This window comes from Euleptes europaea, chromosome 4, assembly GCF_029931775.1.
Source record: "Euleptes europaea isolate rEulEur1 chromosome 4, rEulEur1.hap1, whole genome shotgun sequence".
Lineage (NCBI taxonomy): Eukaryota > Metazoa > Chordata > Lepidosauria > Squamata > Sphaerodactylidae > Euleptes > Euleptes europaea.
Window position 1 is genome coordinate 40849728 of NC_079315.1, and position 18911 is coordinate 40868638.

The 18911-nt window shown below is 43.3% G+C and overlaps 1 protein-coding gene across 1 annotated transcript in view; it reads left to right on the forward strand.

Annotated features, from left to right (window-relative positions):
• The window catches only part of LOC130476168 (multiple PDZ domain protein-like), a 195463-nt gene that overhangs the window by 17026 nt on the left and 159526 nt on the right, over positions 1-18911 (forward strand). The window contains exons 3-7 of the mRNA XM_056848044.1: positions 383-604; positions 1292-1431; positions 9850-10063; positions 11648-11776; positions 18464-18667. Coding sequence (XP_056704022.1) covers positions 383-604; positions 1292-1431; positions 9850-10063; positions 11648-11776; positions 18464-18667 — 909 coding nt within the window. The remainder of the gene's footprint in view (positions 1-382; positions 605-1291; positions 1432-9849; positions 10064-11647; positions 11777-18463; positions 18668-18911) is intronic.

Below are 18911 nucleotides of genomic sequence, written 5' to 3' on the forward strand. Positions count from 1 at the left end.
TAAAATACTTTAACTTGAATAGATCATTTCCTGTCCCCCCCGTAAGTATAAAAGTAAACAGAGACACCAAGGATGCTTGTATTTGTAATTTCACAAAGGCCAGACTGATAGGAGTGTACACTTGAGTTTCTGCTTATCCAGTGGCCAAACTGCCCCTAATATTGAACAGACAAGGGAAGCCCTTCACAGACAGGACCTCCTGTCTGCACGGTGCCTGTAGAATTTGCTGCATCTGCAATTAACACTTATGCCACTACTCTGAACCATATTTTGTTACGCAGTGATTCTGTGATCTGAAGTTTTAACTCAGTTTGGAGGGGTTGATGATGGCTTGTTCTTCTTTGCTTCCCAACTAAAATACAACATTTCACAACATTTTTAGGTAAACATTGCACCTTCAGTGCCCTCATCTGGTGAACTCCTGCAGCTTCCCCATCATAGTACTATTGTGGGTTCTTCACTCCATAATGAATCCTATCTGTTGGCTCAGCAGAATGGCAACCTTTCTAGTGGGCCAGGAGTAGCTGCACGGTCCACCACCCCTCAGATTAATGGGAAGTCCTCTAGTGATGAATTTGAATTATTGATCAGAAATATGGCGCAGGTAAGATGTTGTACCTCAGATTAATTAATTGTTTGGCACTATGCCCTGGTGCTCAACTGTGACTGCTCAACTGTAAGGTGATTGACAACATCCCATGAGTTTGCATGCTCCTCTTCTTTCCCTTATTCTCCCCTCTGTGATTAGTGTTACATCTGAACTGTTGTTAATGGTAACCATAGATAGTCCAAACCACAGGTGGCAAATCTGCATATAACCATGATGGCAAATTTTGGTTTTTTAAAAGCTATTGTCAATATCAATGAAGGATGCTGGGGTAAAGCTAATCATTGCTCTGAAAAGGAAAGGGAGGGGGAAAACACCTGTACAAGAGGGGAAAGAGTGTCTATGAGCCCATGGGACATCCTATTCACTTAACCATGGAGATGCAGGAATTGTTTGTTAGTTTGCATCAACCTATTTTATTTGTTATTTGTTTCTTGCATTTTTATTTTTCCCCATATCCTGTTCTAACATCATATTTTGAGTCAGTCATCTTGGTGTGGTTTTTCTGTAGAAAGATGACCAGGAAATTTGACATTCAAATTATTGAAGGAAATGATCTCTGTATAACCTGTATTACTTTAAAGAGTTTCATTGAACATGCATGCATTTTTCAATCACTTCCCTTGAGGTACATTTGAATTTATTTCAAAGTGGTACTTTCTTACTCATTGTGTTTGCTAACAGGGCCGCCTTGTTGAGACTATAGAGCTTGTGAAACCTCCAAGTGGTGGCCTAGGCTTTAGTGTCGTTGGCCTGAAAAGTGAATACAGAGGTGAACTGGGCATATTTGTGCAGGAGATTCAAGAGGGGAATGTGGCACACAGGTAAGATTGCTGATTCATACTTTCCAAAAGAGAAGGAAAATAGGGCTACACCAAGCAATGTGTCAGCAAACCAAAAAACAAAAAAAGGTCCAGGGTGACTGGTAACATCTTTATTGTCATGTACAGCTCCTACATGTTTTGCTTTTAAAGCTTCATCGTGGAATCAGAGATAGAATAGAATAGAATCATAGAGTTGGAAGGAGCTATACAGGCCATCTAGTCCAACCCCCTACTCTGACAAGCCTCTTGTTATCGCCGCTGATAACAACCATAAATCTCTCCGGGAAACACTAGAGTAATATATGTCAACTCTGATGGATAAATATTCTGAGGCAGCTCTCCTTATGGGTGGAGATTTTAATGCAAGATTGGGTAGCAACAACAATAGTTTGGGTAAGATCATGAATTGAAATGACGAGGATTCTACACCGCTTCCTTTCAAGACAATCAAAAGATCAGGTCATTAATCAAGCCAAGCAGCATTCGGCAGATTGATGCTCTAGTTTTAATCTTGACATCTTAAATGGTTCTAGCCAATATGATCCACAAGGGGGAATATACTTACGTCTCGCCTCGTGGTTGCAGTGTCATAGATTATATCATTATTTAAAAGGAGCTGAGGGACTTCATTACCAATTTTACAATAGGCGATCGAACGGAAAGTGACCACCTACCAATCTTACTGTCCCTTAAGTTCGATTATGATCCAGAAAATTCCTCTCCTTCCCATTCAGATATTCCACACCATCACAATCTTAAAAGGATGAAATGGACATCTGACTATCAGATCCAAATTAATCAATGGCTGTCCAGTAATAGCGCTTTACAGCTAAATCTTAAGCTATCTAGCGCAAAGAGCATGACAGAGGCTCTCCTATCTTATAACACCATTATCACAAACTTAGAGTGCTTCTCACAACCCTTTAGAGATAACTCCAAGGGAGATAAGGTTTGCCCTTGGTTTGATAGAGAATGCTCTAATGCAAAAAAGGAACTACGTTTATTGTTCCACCAAATCCGCTCTGGATCATGTACTTGGCCTATCTCTAGATACTACAAACTGAGGAAGAAATGTCAAGCCCTCTGAATTCAGAAGATACACACCTACTCTTTAGAGAAATGGTCCCAACTTCATAATGCACATAAAAGCAAAAATGATAAAGAGTTTTGGACCATGATATCTAGGCCACGTCTAGTGGGAATTCTAATTTCCACACGCATCTAGTGGGAATTCTAATTTCCACACGCATCTAGTGGGAATTCTAATTTCCTTATATCAGCCCAGAAATGGGTCTCTCATTATACTACCCTTTTTAACGACCTACTTTCTGTTGGTCTCGATAGAGAATCACTTGACTGCCCAGATATACCTGAATGGCCGCCTGTCTCCTCAAAGGAGATATGTGATCTCATAACTAGCCTTAAACCAAACAAAGCCCCGGGCCCCGATGGTATACCCGCAGAACTTATCAAGAATAATATAGATTGGTGGGCTGATCCCTTGCTCGACTATTAGTGCTGATCAACAAATATGGGATCATCCCAGATTCTTGGCTAAATTCTATTATAATACCAATTTTTTAAAAAGGTATTCTGACAGCTCCTGAGAATTATCGGCCAATAAGTTTACTCTCCATATTAGGGAAACTGTATTCCAAACATATGCAACTAAAGCTATCTGAATGGATGAGCGCTCAAAATCTTCCAGGGAAAGAACAAATTGGATTGGGGGCGAATCATTCAACCTTAGACCACTGTATCACACTGTCTTTCCTGGCTGAAAAATACCTGCACTTCCCCAAAGGGAAGTTATATGCTACCTTTATAGATCTTTGGGGCGCTTTTGACTCTATTATCAGGCCTGCCCTTTGGGAGAAATTGCAAAAACTGCTAGTAGATCGACGCCTTTTATGGCTACTGCGTAAACTCCATCTTTCAAACACTTGTCAGGTTAAAGTGGATAATAAAGGGTCTCTGACTAAAAAGATTCCGGTAACAAAAGGAGTGAAGCAAGGTTGCATTTTAGCTCCAACCCTGTTTAATCTATTTCTTTCAGATCTCCCCTCGCATATGTCTAGTTAGGAAAATCATCCCCGAAATTGTATTGTATGCAGATGACGCATACAATAGAATGGGAACGGATAACGCATGCTTTCCTATACTAGAGTAGGTATGAAGCGATCTTTGCTAGCTTTTGCATCTTACTGCAATATAAATTTTTTAAATATTAATTATACCAAAACTAAAACTCTAGTTTTCTCCAGATCATGGAAACGGGCAGTGGTGATAAGGAAATCAAACAAGTTAAAACATTCAGATATTTGGGGATTCTTTTCTCTGATAAACTGAACTGGTCTATACATAGGGAACAGCACCCTTGTCTCAACTAAGAGCAAGCTGTCAGCTATTACCTGATTTTTCTATCAAAAAGGAAACCAATTTGTACCAGCTGCTATAAGAATATTTCAGGCCACGATAATTCCACACCTATTGTACTCTGTGTGGATTCAAGCTTTTAACAAGGGGGTGGAATGGACAAATCTGATTTTTTTGTGGCTCATACTTGGTATTCCCAACTCAGTTGGATACCTTACACTCTGTGTCTTCATCTTATTGAATCTAGAGCCTGGATTTCTACCATTAAGTTCTTTTCGTGCTCCCTCAAATAGCCTTATAGCTGGTTTGGTTGCAGATCCTTATGTTTCCAAATGGTCCCAATTCATAGAAAGGAAAATCAACTCTTTTGGCATTGATATAGAGGCATTGGCAAATTCTGAGGAAGCTCATATTCTTCGGATGATCACAGGGAGAATTTGGGACATGGAATTGCAGGAAATAAATGTCGAGCGCATTAAAGAGCTTGATTATAACAGCACTACTTTTCGTGCTCACCGCGTTTGTTCATCCCAGTTCTTCGGAATACCACCACCACGTGGTTTGCCTGCTTATACATATTATTTGACAACTCCTCATCTTTCTAGAGCCTTCTGTTTAGCTAGATTGAATGCTAACCCCTCTATGGTTACTCAGGGCAGAATTTTGAATATACCATATCCAGACATGACCTGTCCTTGCTCTTCTGGCTCTATCCTTGCTCTTAAGGGCTCACTAGTTCATGCCCTTTTGGAATGCCACTTTTTTGTCCTCTCTTTTCCAAAAAGAACAATGGCTGAATACTTTTCCGACTTGACCCATCCCTCCCAGCGCAGAGCCTTTATGTTAGCCAGATTAAACACATTCCCATCAGCCATAGTTTCTGGTAGATATCGGGGTATTCCCCAGAACAAAAGACTTTGCAACTGTCAGTTGAGAGAATCAGAATCAGTAGAGGACATTCTTTTATATTGCCCCCTGTATTATAAACAACGTCTAGAACTAATTAACCCTCACATTATGCCCTTAAAAATCCAGCATATTATAGGATCAAATTTTTATTAGCGGACAGGACACCTGTTGTTTTCGAACCTGTGGCAGAGTTTCTGGCGATTGTTATTAAAAACAAAAACAAAAAACAAGAGGGTAAGGAAATAAATAAAACCAACTGAGACAATTTATAGATACTGGGTACCAATACATAAAAGGATGCTAGTGTTAGTTGGAATTAGCTGTGGTTCTTATCTGTTGTCTGGAAGAATGTATTATTACAGCGTTTAAACTGAAGAGTTTTAATTTGATAGTCATGCTTTAGTTGGATCGTTGTATATGAGACCCTTCTGAGCGAGATGGAGTACATTTATGCACTCTTGTTATTATTATTATTATTGTCATGGCAATAAAGGTTACTGAAACTGAATTGACAAACCTTTTCTTAAGCCTCTGTTTGTCCAGCCTCTGCTTAAAGACTGCCAGTGAGGGGGAGCTCACCACCTCTCTAGGTAGCTGATTCCAATGTCAAACAACTCTTACTGTAAACATTTTTTCCTAATATCCAGCCGGTACATGTCCTCCCGCAATTTAAACCCATTATTGCGAGTCCTATCCTCTGCTGCCAACTGGAACATCTCCCTGCCCTCCTCAAAGTGACAACCCTTCAAATACTGAAAGAGAGCAATCATGTCCCCCCTCAACCTTCTCTTCTCCAGACTAAACATTCTCAAGTCCCTCAGCCTTTCCTCATAGGGCTTGGTCTCCAGGCCCCTGATCATCCTTGTCGCTCTCCTCTGCATCCATTCAATTCTGTCCACATGCTTTTTGAATTGAGGCCTTGAATTGAATTGAACTGCACACAATACTCCAGGTGCGGCCTGACCAATGGAATGTACAGTGGAACGATGAAGGAGAAGAGTTGGTTTTTATACTCCGCTTTTCTCTACTTTTAAGGAGTCTCAAAGCGGCTTACAATTGCCTTCTCTTCCTCTCCCCACAACAGCCACCTTGTTTGTTTTGGGTTTTTTAATGTTTTTTTTAAATGTCATTTTATGTATTTCATAGAAGGGATACAGAAGGGAAAAATGCAGGGATAGGGGAACCGTCTACGGATAAAATATGTATAAAAAATTACAGCATAATTACCACTTTTGTTTCTCTGGTTAATCAAATAGAGTATCCTATAACATTATCTTTTGGTTTTTCTACTAGGAAATAACTTTACTGTGCTTTAACCAATGTTTACACCTTTTAAACTACTACTGTTATTATAGGGTTTCAGCTATTAGTTTTTATATATCTATAAAACAGTTTCCATTTTTCACTAAACTGATTGAGAGTTTCCTCATCAGTTGTATTCATCATGTGTGTCAGTTTAGCCATTGTGGCATACTCCATCATTTTATCTTTCCAATCGTCTACATCTGGCAAAGTTGGTTGTCTCCACCTTCTTGTGAGAATGACTCTCGCCGCTGTTGCAGCATATTTGAATAAATCTTTTAGTTGCAAGGTCAGTTCCGATGGCATTATGCCGAGTAGGAAACTCTTGGGGTTCAAAGACTGAATTTTTGCTGAAGCATGTTTTGCAGTTCATTATGGATCTTTTTCCAATATGATTGCAGCTGTGGACAAGTCCACCAGACATGAAAGTAAGAGCCATCTGCCTCCTGACATCTCCAACATGCTCCTTGTTTTCCTTTGGCATTGCCCATCTTTTGGATTGTATTAGAAGTGAGGTACCATCTGTAAAACGTTTTATACCAGTTTTCTTTTACTTCTTGGCTAGAGGTGAACTTCAGGTCCATTGTGCATAATTTCTCCCACATTTCCATTGTTACCATTTCTCCGAAGTTCTGCATCCATTTGATCATATTTGTCTTTACTTGTTCCGTTTCTGTGTCATATCTTAACAACAGTTTGTAAATCTTTCCAAGAAGATGATCGTTGTTCATTATTATTGTTTCAAATTCCGTTAATGAGCTCATCATACCCATTTTCAAACAGTCTTCTTTAAGCTTGGACCTCAGTTGAAGATACGTTAGCCAGGTCAGATTGCTAATTTATTTTTTAAGCGTTTGTAAACTCTTAATTTCTCCATCTTTGTCGACCATATCCTGATATGTGAGAAGAGGATTGTTCTTCCAAACAAGGTCTTCTTGATATGCCTTAAGTGGTAATATTATAGGAGGCAGTGAGGGACTAATTTTTTTTTGTAACTGTGCCATACTTTTAATAATGCTGGTAGCTCTCCTCTGCATCCACTCAATTCTGTCCACATGCTTTTTGAATTGAGGCCTCCTGAACTGCACACAATACTCCAGATGCGGCCTGACCAATGGAGTGTACAGTGGAACGATGAAGAAGAAGAGTTGGTTTTTATACCCCGCTTTTCTCTACTTTTAAGGAGTCTCAAAGCGGCTTACAATCGCCTTCCCCACAACAGCCACCTTGTGAGGTAGGTGAGGCTGAGAGAGTTCTGAGAAAAATGTGACTAGCCCAAGGTCACCCAGCAGGCTTCATGTGTAGGAGTGGGGAAGCAAACCTGGTTCACCAGATTAGAGTCCGCCTCTCATGTGGAGGAGTGGGGAATCAAACCCAGTTCTCCGGATTAGAGTCCTCCGCTCTTAACCACTATCCCACACTGGCTCTTGCGATTTGGATGATATGCCTCTGTTGATACACCCCAAGATCGCATTAGCTTTTTTGTTGTTGCATCACACTGGCTGCTCGTATTTAACTTATGGTCCACCCGTACCCATTCACACACACTGCTACCCAGAAGTCTATCCCCCATCCAGTATGCATGTTGCTCATTTTTGTTACCCAGCTGTAGAACTCGGCACTTATCCTTGTTGAATTGCATCTTGTTCACATCCGCCCACTTTTCCAGTGTGTTCAGATCTCGTTGAATTCTATCTCTATCTTCTGGTGTGTCTACTGCTCCTCCTAATTCCCAGCTCAGCTGGTGAAGAGGAGCCTTGTAATTCAAAGTCTTACAGCCCCACCTCTCAACAGCCAACAGCCGAGGGTGGAGCCAGCAATCAACCCCAGGCAAACCCCAGGCAAACAGGCCCTCTTAGCAACAACTCGCCAGCAGCTCTGTCTCCTGCTCTAACTCTCAGCTCATCTGCCTCAGCTGTGACCCAGCAATTTGTTGTGGAAAGGTTCAGCAAAAAGAACTCTGTTCTCCCTGATCAAACTTTAATGGCAAAATGCATAAGGACTGTAAATGACAATGAAAATGTCACCAGTCACCTTGCATGTTTTTTCCTTTTTTGGTTTGCTGATGCCTACTTTCTTCATGTTTTGGGGAAGGGAACAGCTTATAAAAGGAATGCAACTATGAGTCATGAATGAGGGAAAGAGATTGAGAGTTGGTGGTCCAGCACATACTGTGCATGCGGAAGGTGCCGGATTCAGTCCTCAGCATCTCTAATAAAAGGATCCCAGGCGGGAGGTGTTTCAGAAAGACCTTTCTGTAAAACTCTGCAGAGCCAGTACCAATTAGAGTAGGTTGGAGCAGACGTTTTCATCGTCTATTTACATGGTTTACTCGTATTATTTAGTTATTTATATTCATCTATTTCCATGAATATGAGAAAGTAAATTTTCTGGGCTGGGCTATAAAATTTTGTTTCCATGCAAGCAGTCTGCATTCTTGTGTTCAGAACAATAAACAGAAATACATTTTTATGTTTGAATAAGATAATGATGGACCCATGTTAAAAAAACAGATTTGCAGTGCATTCTTGAGGTGAGGGGCCAAAAGTTACCTGGAGGCAGCGTGACCCCGCTGCCAGCATAAGTGGCCTCTTATCATGGAATAAGACACACTTATGCTGGCAATGGGGGCAGCTCCTTCGGCGCCTGGGTGCCTCGGACCTGCACGCTGCTCCTCTGATGCTGCAGTCTCTCCAGGACTTAAATCTCAGAAGGGATATGTGGTGCCAGCACATGGGGGTGGGTGTTCCTGGGGCATTCCTGGGGGCGGAGCTGATAGTAGTCAGCTTCCAAAGCCCCCCCAGCCCGGGAATGCCCCCTCCAGCAACAACATCACTGTTTGCTATGGGGGAAAAAATCCCCATTTTCTTTTAAAAAGGCTTTTTGAACCCTTGTGATAGCTGGGAAACCCCTTCGGAGGCGCCGCAGCAGCGCCTCGGCTACATTGTCCCCGGCCACCACAAGCCTCAGGAATGAGCTGTTGGTGTAGTGCTGTTAGTGTAGTACTGTTGCTGCTCTGCTGGAGTCAACAAATTGTATTCATCCTGCAGGCTAAACCAAAATATTTTGCTGTCTTGCCACATTCATGGACACACTTTCCCCCATTCTAGTTGGGTGGGAGAGAGTTAAGCATGACCGTAGCTCTCCCACGCAGCACATGAGATTTACCTTTGACTGTTTGTGTCCAATGTGCTTTACATTTGTACATTCTGAAAATTTAAGCTATTCTCTCCTTAAAGTAGCACAAATTAGACTCACAGCTTGATTTAAAGATTTGACTTTACATGGTATGATTTAAATGTAAAGGAGGAAAATGGCTTTGTAGCATAGGTGCTTTATGGGTAATAAATAATACTAAAGATTTCCCCCCCTTCTTTATGGCTCGATGAAAGTTTTCTTGCAAGTAAACTTTGCAAGTGAACAATGAATATTCAACATTTTTATGCTGAACAGAGCATAACATTTGGCAGGCTAAGCAGCAGGCTCAAAGTTTAGGGTACTGTTCCCAGGCTATATGTGGAGAAAGCTGGGGGGCAATCTACATGTAATATGCTTATTCTCAGGTGGGGGTTGCAGAGAGCAGGAGCTAGCTGTGGGGTGAAGTCTGGAGAAAGTGGCAGTGGGATTAGCTTCAAAGGGAGCTGATTGCCAGGGTGCCAAGACAGCTGCTTACGGAAGAACTGCTGGGAAAGATTTTTTTAAAATAGCTGGAGGAAATAGAAAAAAACAGGATTAAATGAAGCCATTGTAGAAAAAAACTCAAAAATTGTTGTAATTTTAAGTGGCAACATTTACTGTTTATTTCTTTACTTTTTGCATACCTTGTAACAGAGATGGAAGGCTGCAGGAAGCAGATCAAATTCTTGCTATAAACAGGCAAGCCCTTGATCAAACAATTACACATCAACAGGCTATTGGCATCCTACAGAAAGCAAAAGATAGTGTCCAGCTGGTTGTGGCTAGGGGCTCTTTGCCTCAGCTCATCAATCCTGTTGTTTCTCGGTCTCCGTCAGTTGCTAGCACAATCTCAGCCCACTCCAATCAGGTGAGTACATCAGACACACAGGGAAAATGAGTATATCTTCTTTTTATTCTCAGCTTGTGGGTGGTTGCAGTTTAAGTGCTACTCTTTGTACTTTTGCAGATTAATGGTTCTTCCTCAAGTTAAAATATTTTTCACAATATCTTCTTCCTGCATTTTAAGCAGACAGTTAAGTTGCATCTGCAGAGAAAACCTCTGACATACTTGGTTTTGTCTTTCAACACAGATCCAGGATCATGGGAACTATTCAAGGCCACAGTGCAGGCAGCATGACTGCTTTTGGTAGAGGTGACGTCCTGCGAGGGCCATAATGTTTTTAACGGGCTCCTCATAGCGTCATCCCCATCACTCAGAAGACAAAATGCTGGGGTGGGGACATTCCATGTGCTTTGCTTTGCCACATGAGTAGAATCATAGAGTTGGAAGGGACCACCAGGGTCATCAAGTCCAACCCCCTGCACAATGCAGGAAATTCCAAACTATCTCCCCGCCACACCTGCAGTGACCCATACTCCATGCCCAGAAGATGGCCAAGGTGCCCTCTCTCATGATCTGCCTAAGGTAATAGAAGTAGCTTTGCTGACAGATGATCATCTAGCCTCTGCTTAACAACCTCCAGGGAAGGAGAGTTTACCACCTCCCAAAGAAGCTTGTTCCACTGAGGAACCGCTCTAACTGTTAGAACATTCTTCCTAATGTCTAAGGAAAGCCTTTGTGACATAGATGAGGCTTTCAATGGCAAGCAGGCTGCCTGCCAGTAGATGTGACTAGTGCTTTGGATTTTTTTTTTACCAACATCTTCCTTTCCATGTATGGATTGTAGCACTTCGTACACAGCTGAGGTTCTCCATATTTAGGATGCAGTCAGGCAGGGGATCATGGTGGGTGGTGCACAACGCATTGGTCTAATGTGCGGTGAATTAGTGCATTTCAGGCAAAACCCCCCCCCCCCCGTTTCACTATGTTTCAGGGCCAAACCAAATTACATACTGGGAATTTGTGATCAGAGATCCCAACTTTTTTGGGAAAAATGCAGCTATTAGGGGCATAGCACCCCAATTCTGATCTAGATCACATTGCAAGGAGAGATGGGTTTAAGCCTTTCTCCTCCTGTGCTGTTTTTCTGACATGAAACAGTCCTGGATCTGTTTCAGGTTGGAAATACGGCACTGGGGAGGGAGGCTTAACCCCACCCCACCCTTGTGTTGTGGAAAATGCTTATGGATTTATTTTCCATTGCAATGGAGTCGGGTTTTTATCTATCTTTACTGAAGCAGGTGATGAGGGGAAGGATCATTCTTATCAACAAAAATAAATGTTGATTCCTGGACCCCATACTATGCTGAATTGTTGGGATCTTAGATACTATTTGATCTGCTGTTGAATATAGTTGGAATGGAGAACCTACCACAATGATTGATCATGGGTAAATGCAGGAAGCTGGGCACATAACACTGAAATATTTAGTATTTGGTATGTGCAAATAAGCCTTGATGAATGTCTGCGTTTCCATAGCACTAGAAATGGGGTAACTTTAATGTTCTCTTCAGTGTTTCATGAGCTTATTTTTAATTTCTGTCTTTGCAGGTTCACTGGCAGCATGTAGAGACCATTGAGTTGGTGAATGATGGATCAGGTCTGGGATTTGGGATAGTTGGCGGAAAATCAACTGGAGTGATAGTTAAAACTATCCTTCCAGGAGGAATAGCTGATCAGGTACATTCCAGCTGTTCTTGTTTACTGTGTCAGTGATAGAGATGTGACTGGTTCCAGGGAATAGTCTGAAGGGACATAGTCCTATAATCTAGTTGAAATTTAATAGATCTTATTGCCTCAGTGGAGACTGCCTGTGTGTACTGCTTTGAGTTGTAAGGAATCAAATCAGAATATAAATGTAATAAATCAAATGGGGGTTTCCAGAACATTTTGACTCTGATAACTAACCAGACACATTGTAAAAAATTATCTGATACTCTAAATCAGTGGTTCCCAAACTTTTTGAGTCATGGAGCATTTTTCAGGAGATAAATTAGTCACAGAGCACTAATTTTCACCTAGAATCTATGTACTAAACCGAATGACAGTAGTATTTTTCTTTCCAATTTATTTGCAGAGCACCAAGTGCTCCATGGAGCACAGTTTGGAAACCGCTGCCCTAAACCAACTGGGATCTGATTTAGAAAATAACTACATTATAGCCAAAAAATATTTGAATTGAAATATTTGACTACCAAAAAAATCGCTAAAAAACAATGTGTGGGATTTAAATAGCATAGTGAAATAAATACAATTTTTTTGCTCTGAGGAGGGCATTATTGGGTTATTTCCTTCTGTTGCTCAGGGAGGCAGGAACAAAAAAAACTCAACACTTCCTAATTCCTGAGGTAAATGACCCATCCCTCCGCCTTATCTCTAGTTTGTTTCCTGCCTTGTATAGGGAGAGCAGCTTGCACAGCCCTCTGCTGTGCTTTAGGATTTTAGGAAACTTACCTTATCTGAAGACTCCAACCCTCATTCTGCTGACAAGTTAAAAAGATCTAAGGAGTTCTTTCATAGGCACTCCACCACTTCAAGGGCAATCCCAGTGCCAGATTATTTCACCACCCTGCTGAAGGGGGAATGGGAGAAGCCCTTGGCAAATAAAACAATTTCCAGCAATTACAAAGAAGTTTTACTCCTTATCCAATACCACCGCACAGTTGATGCAGGTCCCCCTAGTGGAGGCCCTGGTCACAGCACTCCACTCCTTTGATCTCATTGCCAGAGATGTCTTGGGGACCATCAAAGATCCGCTGGATAGAAAGGCAGAGCTCGCCATCAAAAGGGCACATGAAGCCTCTGCAATGGTGATTAGTGCCTCCATCACCTCCACTCTCATTTCCAGAGCCACCATAGTGTGGACATGCAAGTTGGGTCATCTTATTCCTGAGGGTAATAACAGCGGCTTAGAAGGAGTCTCTAGGGCAGACTCTACTCTCAACACCATGTCCTTCTCGGCACAGGCACTGGCCACACAATCTGCAGCCAGGAGGGCTTTGTGGCTTTGCCCATGGCAAGCCGACCCATGATCCAAATCTGAGCTGATGGGGTTCCCCTACCAAGGTGGCAAGCTATTTGGGGAGCTGCTGGAATCCATACTTGTGGAATCTGATAAGAAGAAGTCCTTACCCAAAAGGGTGTGAAGGGAGTACAAGGTTTACTCCTCTCATTCCTTTCGCTCCTCCCACTCTCTCCTCCGATTCTGCAGTGATCAAAGAAGGGGCCAATGGGCGCCCTCCAGAGGATCCTTTTGCTGGGGAGGCCGTCTTTCTAGAACAACACGCTACTCCCAAGTCCAGACAGATCTGCCAACAACTCCCATCCAGCAAAGCAGTGGCACCACTCCACCACCAGTAGGAGGATGGTTGAGCCTCTTCACCAGCTGTTGGGCAGCTGCCCAAGCAGACATCGGGTACTCCAGATAGTCAGTCAAGGATATCTAATAGAATTCTCCCATACCCCTCCATATCACCTCATCCCTTCCCCCCAACCTCTCAAAAGAGACAAGCTTCTTTGCACCACCTCTGCAGTACAACACATGGACATTCTGGCCATTGAATGTGTCATTCCATCAGAACGTTTCTCAGGCGTATACTCCGTGTTTTTCATGGTACCCAAGAGGAACGGGAACTGGCGTGCCATTCTGGATCTGAAGTTCGTCAACCGCCATATCAGCCAGAAGCGCTTCAGGGTGGAAACTCTACAGTCCATAACAGAGGCTCTACATCCAGGTTCCTTCCTCACATCCATCGATCTCACCGAGGCGTACCTCCATATCCCCATCCACCCCAGTCACTGTAGATTCCTGAGATTCCTCTTTCAGGAGAAACATTTCCAATTCTGGGCATTACCATTTGGACTTTCTTCAGTACTAAGGATCTTTACAAAGGTCCTTGTGACTTTGGTGGCTCTAATTTGCAAACAGGGTGTCAGATACGGGTGTATCTGGACAACATACTAATATGTGCCTGTTCCCGGGACCAGAGGTACTCACATACACAGCTAGTTCTGCAACTAGCTGCTGGAAGATCACGGGTTCTTAATCAACTGGGACAAAAGTCATCTGGAGCACTCTAAGGCTTCTCCACCTGGGAGTCCTGATAGACACAACCCAAAACTCCATCTTCCTACCACAAGAGAAAGTAGACAAAATTTCTTCCATAGCCAGACGGACTTGGAGGTCACAGACTGCTCAGCTCATGGCCTTTGCTAGGCGACAGGGTCTTATGATCTCCTGCATTCCTGCGGTCCCTTGGGCTAGGTTCCATGCGTGGCCCCTGCAGTGGCTTCTTTGACCACATCAACTGGACATTCTAAAAAAGAAGAACAAGAAGCTTCTCCTCTCCCAGGAGACACGACAAAGCCTCAGTTGGTGGACCATCTTGAACAACCTATCCAAGGGCCTCCAGTACCTGGACAACTCTCCGAGTCAGTTATTCACCGACGCAGGCCTATCAGGCTGGGGAGCTATCTTCCTGGACCAACTGGCACAGGGATTATGGAGCCTACCAGAGAAAAGTCTGAATATCAATGCCCTCGAGATCAGGGCCATTCTAAAGGCACTTCATCACTTTGGGCCTCAGCTCTCAGGCAAGCACCTGCTCATCAAGACAGACAACGTGGCAACAAAGGCCCACATGAACAAGCAGGGTGGATCTCGCTCTTCCATCCTTCACAAGGAGGCCAAGCTAGTCCTCTCCTGGGCGGAGAACCATCTGGCCTCCATTGTGGTGGAACATATACAGGGAGCCCTGAATGTGCAAGCGGACTGGCTAAGCCACCAACATCTGGACAAGGCAGATTGGGAAGTGAATTCAGAAGTCTTAAATCAGTTAACACAAACTCTCTGTTCTCCTCTGGTGGACCTGTTTGCCTCATCACACAATCATCAACTCCTGAGGTTCTTCTCCCGCTACCAACAACACGACACGGAGAAGACAGACACGCTCTTGGCCCCATGGCCTCTGGGACTTCTTTACGCGTTCCCTCTGCTCCCCCTAATTCCAAGGGTATTCTTTCGCATTCACCTCCTCAAAGCCACAGTGCTACTGATTGCTCCAGACTGGCCAAGATGGCCATGGTATCCAGCCCTCTATGAAATGTCCTTTCGGAATCCCTGGAGGCTTCTGGTGAGGCATGACCTGCTGCTCCAGGGACCGAGTTGCCATCCAGACCCAGGGTGGTACAAGTTGACCGCCTGGTCATTGAGAGACAAAGGTTATTATCGCTTGGGTATGATTCCAACATAAAGACGTCCTTCCACTCACCGCATTTATAATGTCACCCGGAAGGCATATGTCACCTAGTGCCGTAGCAAGTCGATAGACCCACTTAAACCAAAGGTGGGTAACATTTCTGCCCTTTCTCCAGGAGGGCTGATGACTGGACCTAAATGTCGCAGCCATGCGTAGACAGCTGGCGGTCATTGCCACGCTGGGTTCTCATGTTTTGGGATACCCTCTGCCAAAACACCCTCATATCAAGGCATTCCTGTGAGGAGTTGCAGCCACTTCCCCAGCAGTGGTTCATAGGTTTTCCACCTGGAAGCTTCATATCATTCTCTCAGCTCTCACGAGATCACCATCCAAACCTCTTTGTACAGTCGACCTCAAGTGGCTCAGGATGAAGGTCCTGTTCTTAACAGCTATAACTTCGGCATGCGGAGTTTCAGAATTAGGAGCCTTATCCATCAGGCCCAACCTATGCATGTTCCACAAGGACAAAGTGGTCCGCAGACTGAACTCCCACTTTCACCTGGAACAGGAAATCGTGCTGCCATCCTTTTCTCCAGACCCTAGTCTGGTGCGGGAAAGAGATTGGCACTCTTTAGACCTCAGAAGAACTCTGTGTATATATATTAGGCAAACACAAACCATCAGAGTGGCAGATTCTTTATTTATCACACTCACGGCTCCCAACAGGGGAAAAGCCATGTCCAGAGCTTTCATCAGCTACAATGTCAAATGCTGCATAGCAGAGGCTCACAAATACAGCAGCTTGCTGGTTCCTCCAGGAATCATGGCTCACTCCGTTAGAAGTGCAGCCACCTCAGCCGCATTCTACCACCATGTATCATTGGAGGATATATGTCATGCGGCTACGTGGTCGTCCGTTTCAACATTTGTGTGCCACTACAAAATCCATCTCCTTTCGTCTGCGGATGCTTCATTTGGAAGAAAAGTGCTGCAGAGTGTGGAGGGAAGTAACTAGACCCACCCGGGCATGGGATGGAGCTCTTGTAAGTCCCAATCTGAAGATGCCCTCCTACTCAGAGCGAGGATGAGCTTTGGACTACTTGCAGTGAAGGCTCCTGCTCTGGGGTATGGAAGGCATCTTCCCCTCCCAACAGTTACTCACAGCAACCAATTTTTTTAAAGTACTGATCTCAAACTCATCTACACAGGTTACACAGTATTTAGGAAGGACTAGGCAATGTCATGTTTCCCATTCGTTCCTTAACTCTTTCAACTAAGTTCTTGTTCTGACTTATAGTTCTCTAGATGTTGTATGTTTAGAAACTTCCATTATTGCACGTTTAGGGTCTTCTGATTGGACCCATGAAGTTCTCTGTTTTTTGCCTTCCTGTCTTTTATTAGTTATCACAGCTCGGCAATGTCTGGAGCTAAGGCAGAGGGAGGGGTCATTTTACTCAGGAGACAGGAAATGTTGAGTTTTTTGTTCCTGCCTCCCTGAGCAAGAGAAGGAAATAACCCAATAATGCCCTCCTCTGTACCTTAGAGCAGAAGGGGCCTTCACGGTAAGTAGTACAAGGCACGTTTTATTTGGAAATGTAGTTTATTGGAATACATGTTTCAAGACATGACAGCTCAACACTTTCCTTAAATAATTTACATCTGAAAGAAAAAAACAAAACACTGAAAACATAACTCATTTTTAAGAGTTGCATGTGTTGGCCTTTGATGTACTTCAGGAATGTTTACCTTTCAGCTACCCCAACAGGACTAGTATTGTTTCCATTCAGTATATTGTGCATAAATTTCATGAAACACTGCAGTTTTAGTTTTCCTCAGAAAAACTATAGGAGATAACATGTTACACAATGGAGATTTTTTATTACATACAATTAATTTTCTGTTCCACATCACTGATCAGTGCTACGAAATTATGGAAACATTTGTGAATAATGTGTGTTTTTTCATCCTTTTTGGGGGAAAATAGGGGGTGCTAGTATGTTATATGGAGAAATAGTTATCTTTATGATGGGTGATGCCTATCCACTCAGAATGCAATTGACTGTTAATTCCTTGGGGATGACACTTAAACTTGTGAAAGTCCCAGCCAGACTCAGTTTAGTAGCATTACACACATGTAATTGGTGACAAATACAAATGTTGTATGAATACCATTGGAAATTGTTAGCTGTCCCTTTCTCACACTCAGATTGCCCAGGTGGTATGGAAAGAATAGGAAAGAAAAAAGAGTGGCTTGGATCCTGTTATCTGCCAGCAGAAAGCACTGATGGTCCAGTAGCTTTCCTGTCCTCCTCTTCCTGGGAGGCCTTTCCGGCCCTGGGAAAGCTTATTCCCAGGATTGAAGGACTCATGTGCATTAAAGTTGTGCTGGATGGATAGCTGTATTGGGAAGCGGGGAGGAAATGAGATTGCCTATTCTGCTTCTTGTGTGAGTGGAACTTGGCCTATGGAAAATAAAGGAGTTGTTTTGTCCCTTCCCCCTTCCTTCTGCAGCTGCCTGACCCCTCCAAGGGGAGGGAAAAGTGAAGAAGACCCTGCAATCCTCAGGGTTTGCAAAAAGCTGCACCCCCTTCCACTATAGATTTCTGATTCATCTCCCAAGCTGTTTCTGGGGTTTCTCTTTCCCACAGAAGCAATATTGTGGGGGGATTTTGGATTGCAGTTGGAGGGGTGAATCTGAGAAGCCCTGGTCTGCATATGGAAATCATTACCATTTTGGGGATCCAATCCATATATTGCTCTGTTGCTTGCCACCGGGAGATTATTTGCCTTAGGCTAAGTCCTTTTTCTTCTGCCCTATGGAGGCCTTTTCTTCCTCTCTATTAATCTTGCTTCTTGTTATGCATAATGTATGCATAGTGAGCTGGGTTGCTAGGTATCCCAACAGTGGAAGGTAACTTGGTTTGCCATTCTGTGAATTGCTGCACACCCATCCTGGTTGCAACATGAACCCCTTCATACATATACTTATGACTGGGTTGGGGAGTTTCCACACCAAAGGCTTTTAGTAAAAGTAGCAAAAGTGGCAGAAACAAAAACCTACACAACATGTTGTCACAATTAACATACTGTACAATAGTAATTCATTCTAGTAGATCATTTGACTTCCTTTATTGTCACTCATTAAGCAATTGGCTTCTTCCCAATCCAGCATGGTAGGCTCTGCAGTGGAGACCACATCTTGAAAATCGGTGATACAGACTTGGCTGGAATGAGCAGTGAGCAAGTAGCACAAGTCCTGAGACAGTGCGGGAACAGAGTGAAGTTGGTTATAGCCAGAGGTCCAGTAGAGGAGCCAGTGCCACCAGCAGTCCCTCCAGGCACCCCAGTACAAACTTGCATGCCAGATAACCAGGTAAGAACAGACAAGATACATTTAAGGAAATTCTCTGGAAACTCAGAATCCAGTGGTGGTTCATTGTTATGTGGGTGGCCGTATTCGTACGTAGACCTTAAACATGTAAAAGGAGGGTAATTTACCATCATACAATTTAAAAATCTTTTCCAGTAGTCAGTAGGAAGTCTGTGCACCAGTGACTTTGGGAGCCAGACAAAGAAATATGCAAATAATTTCTAACCCACTAACCTCAATGTGCTAC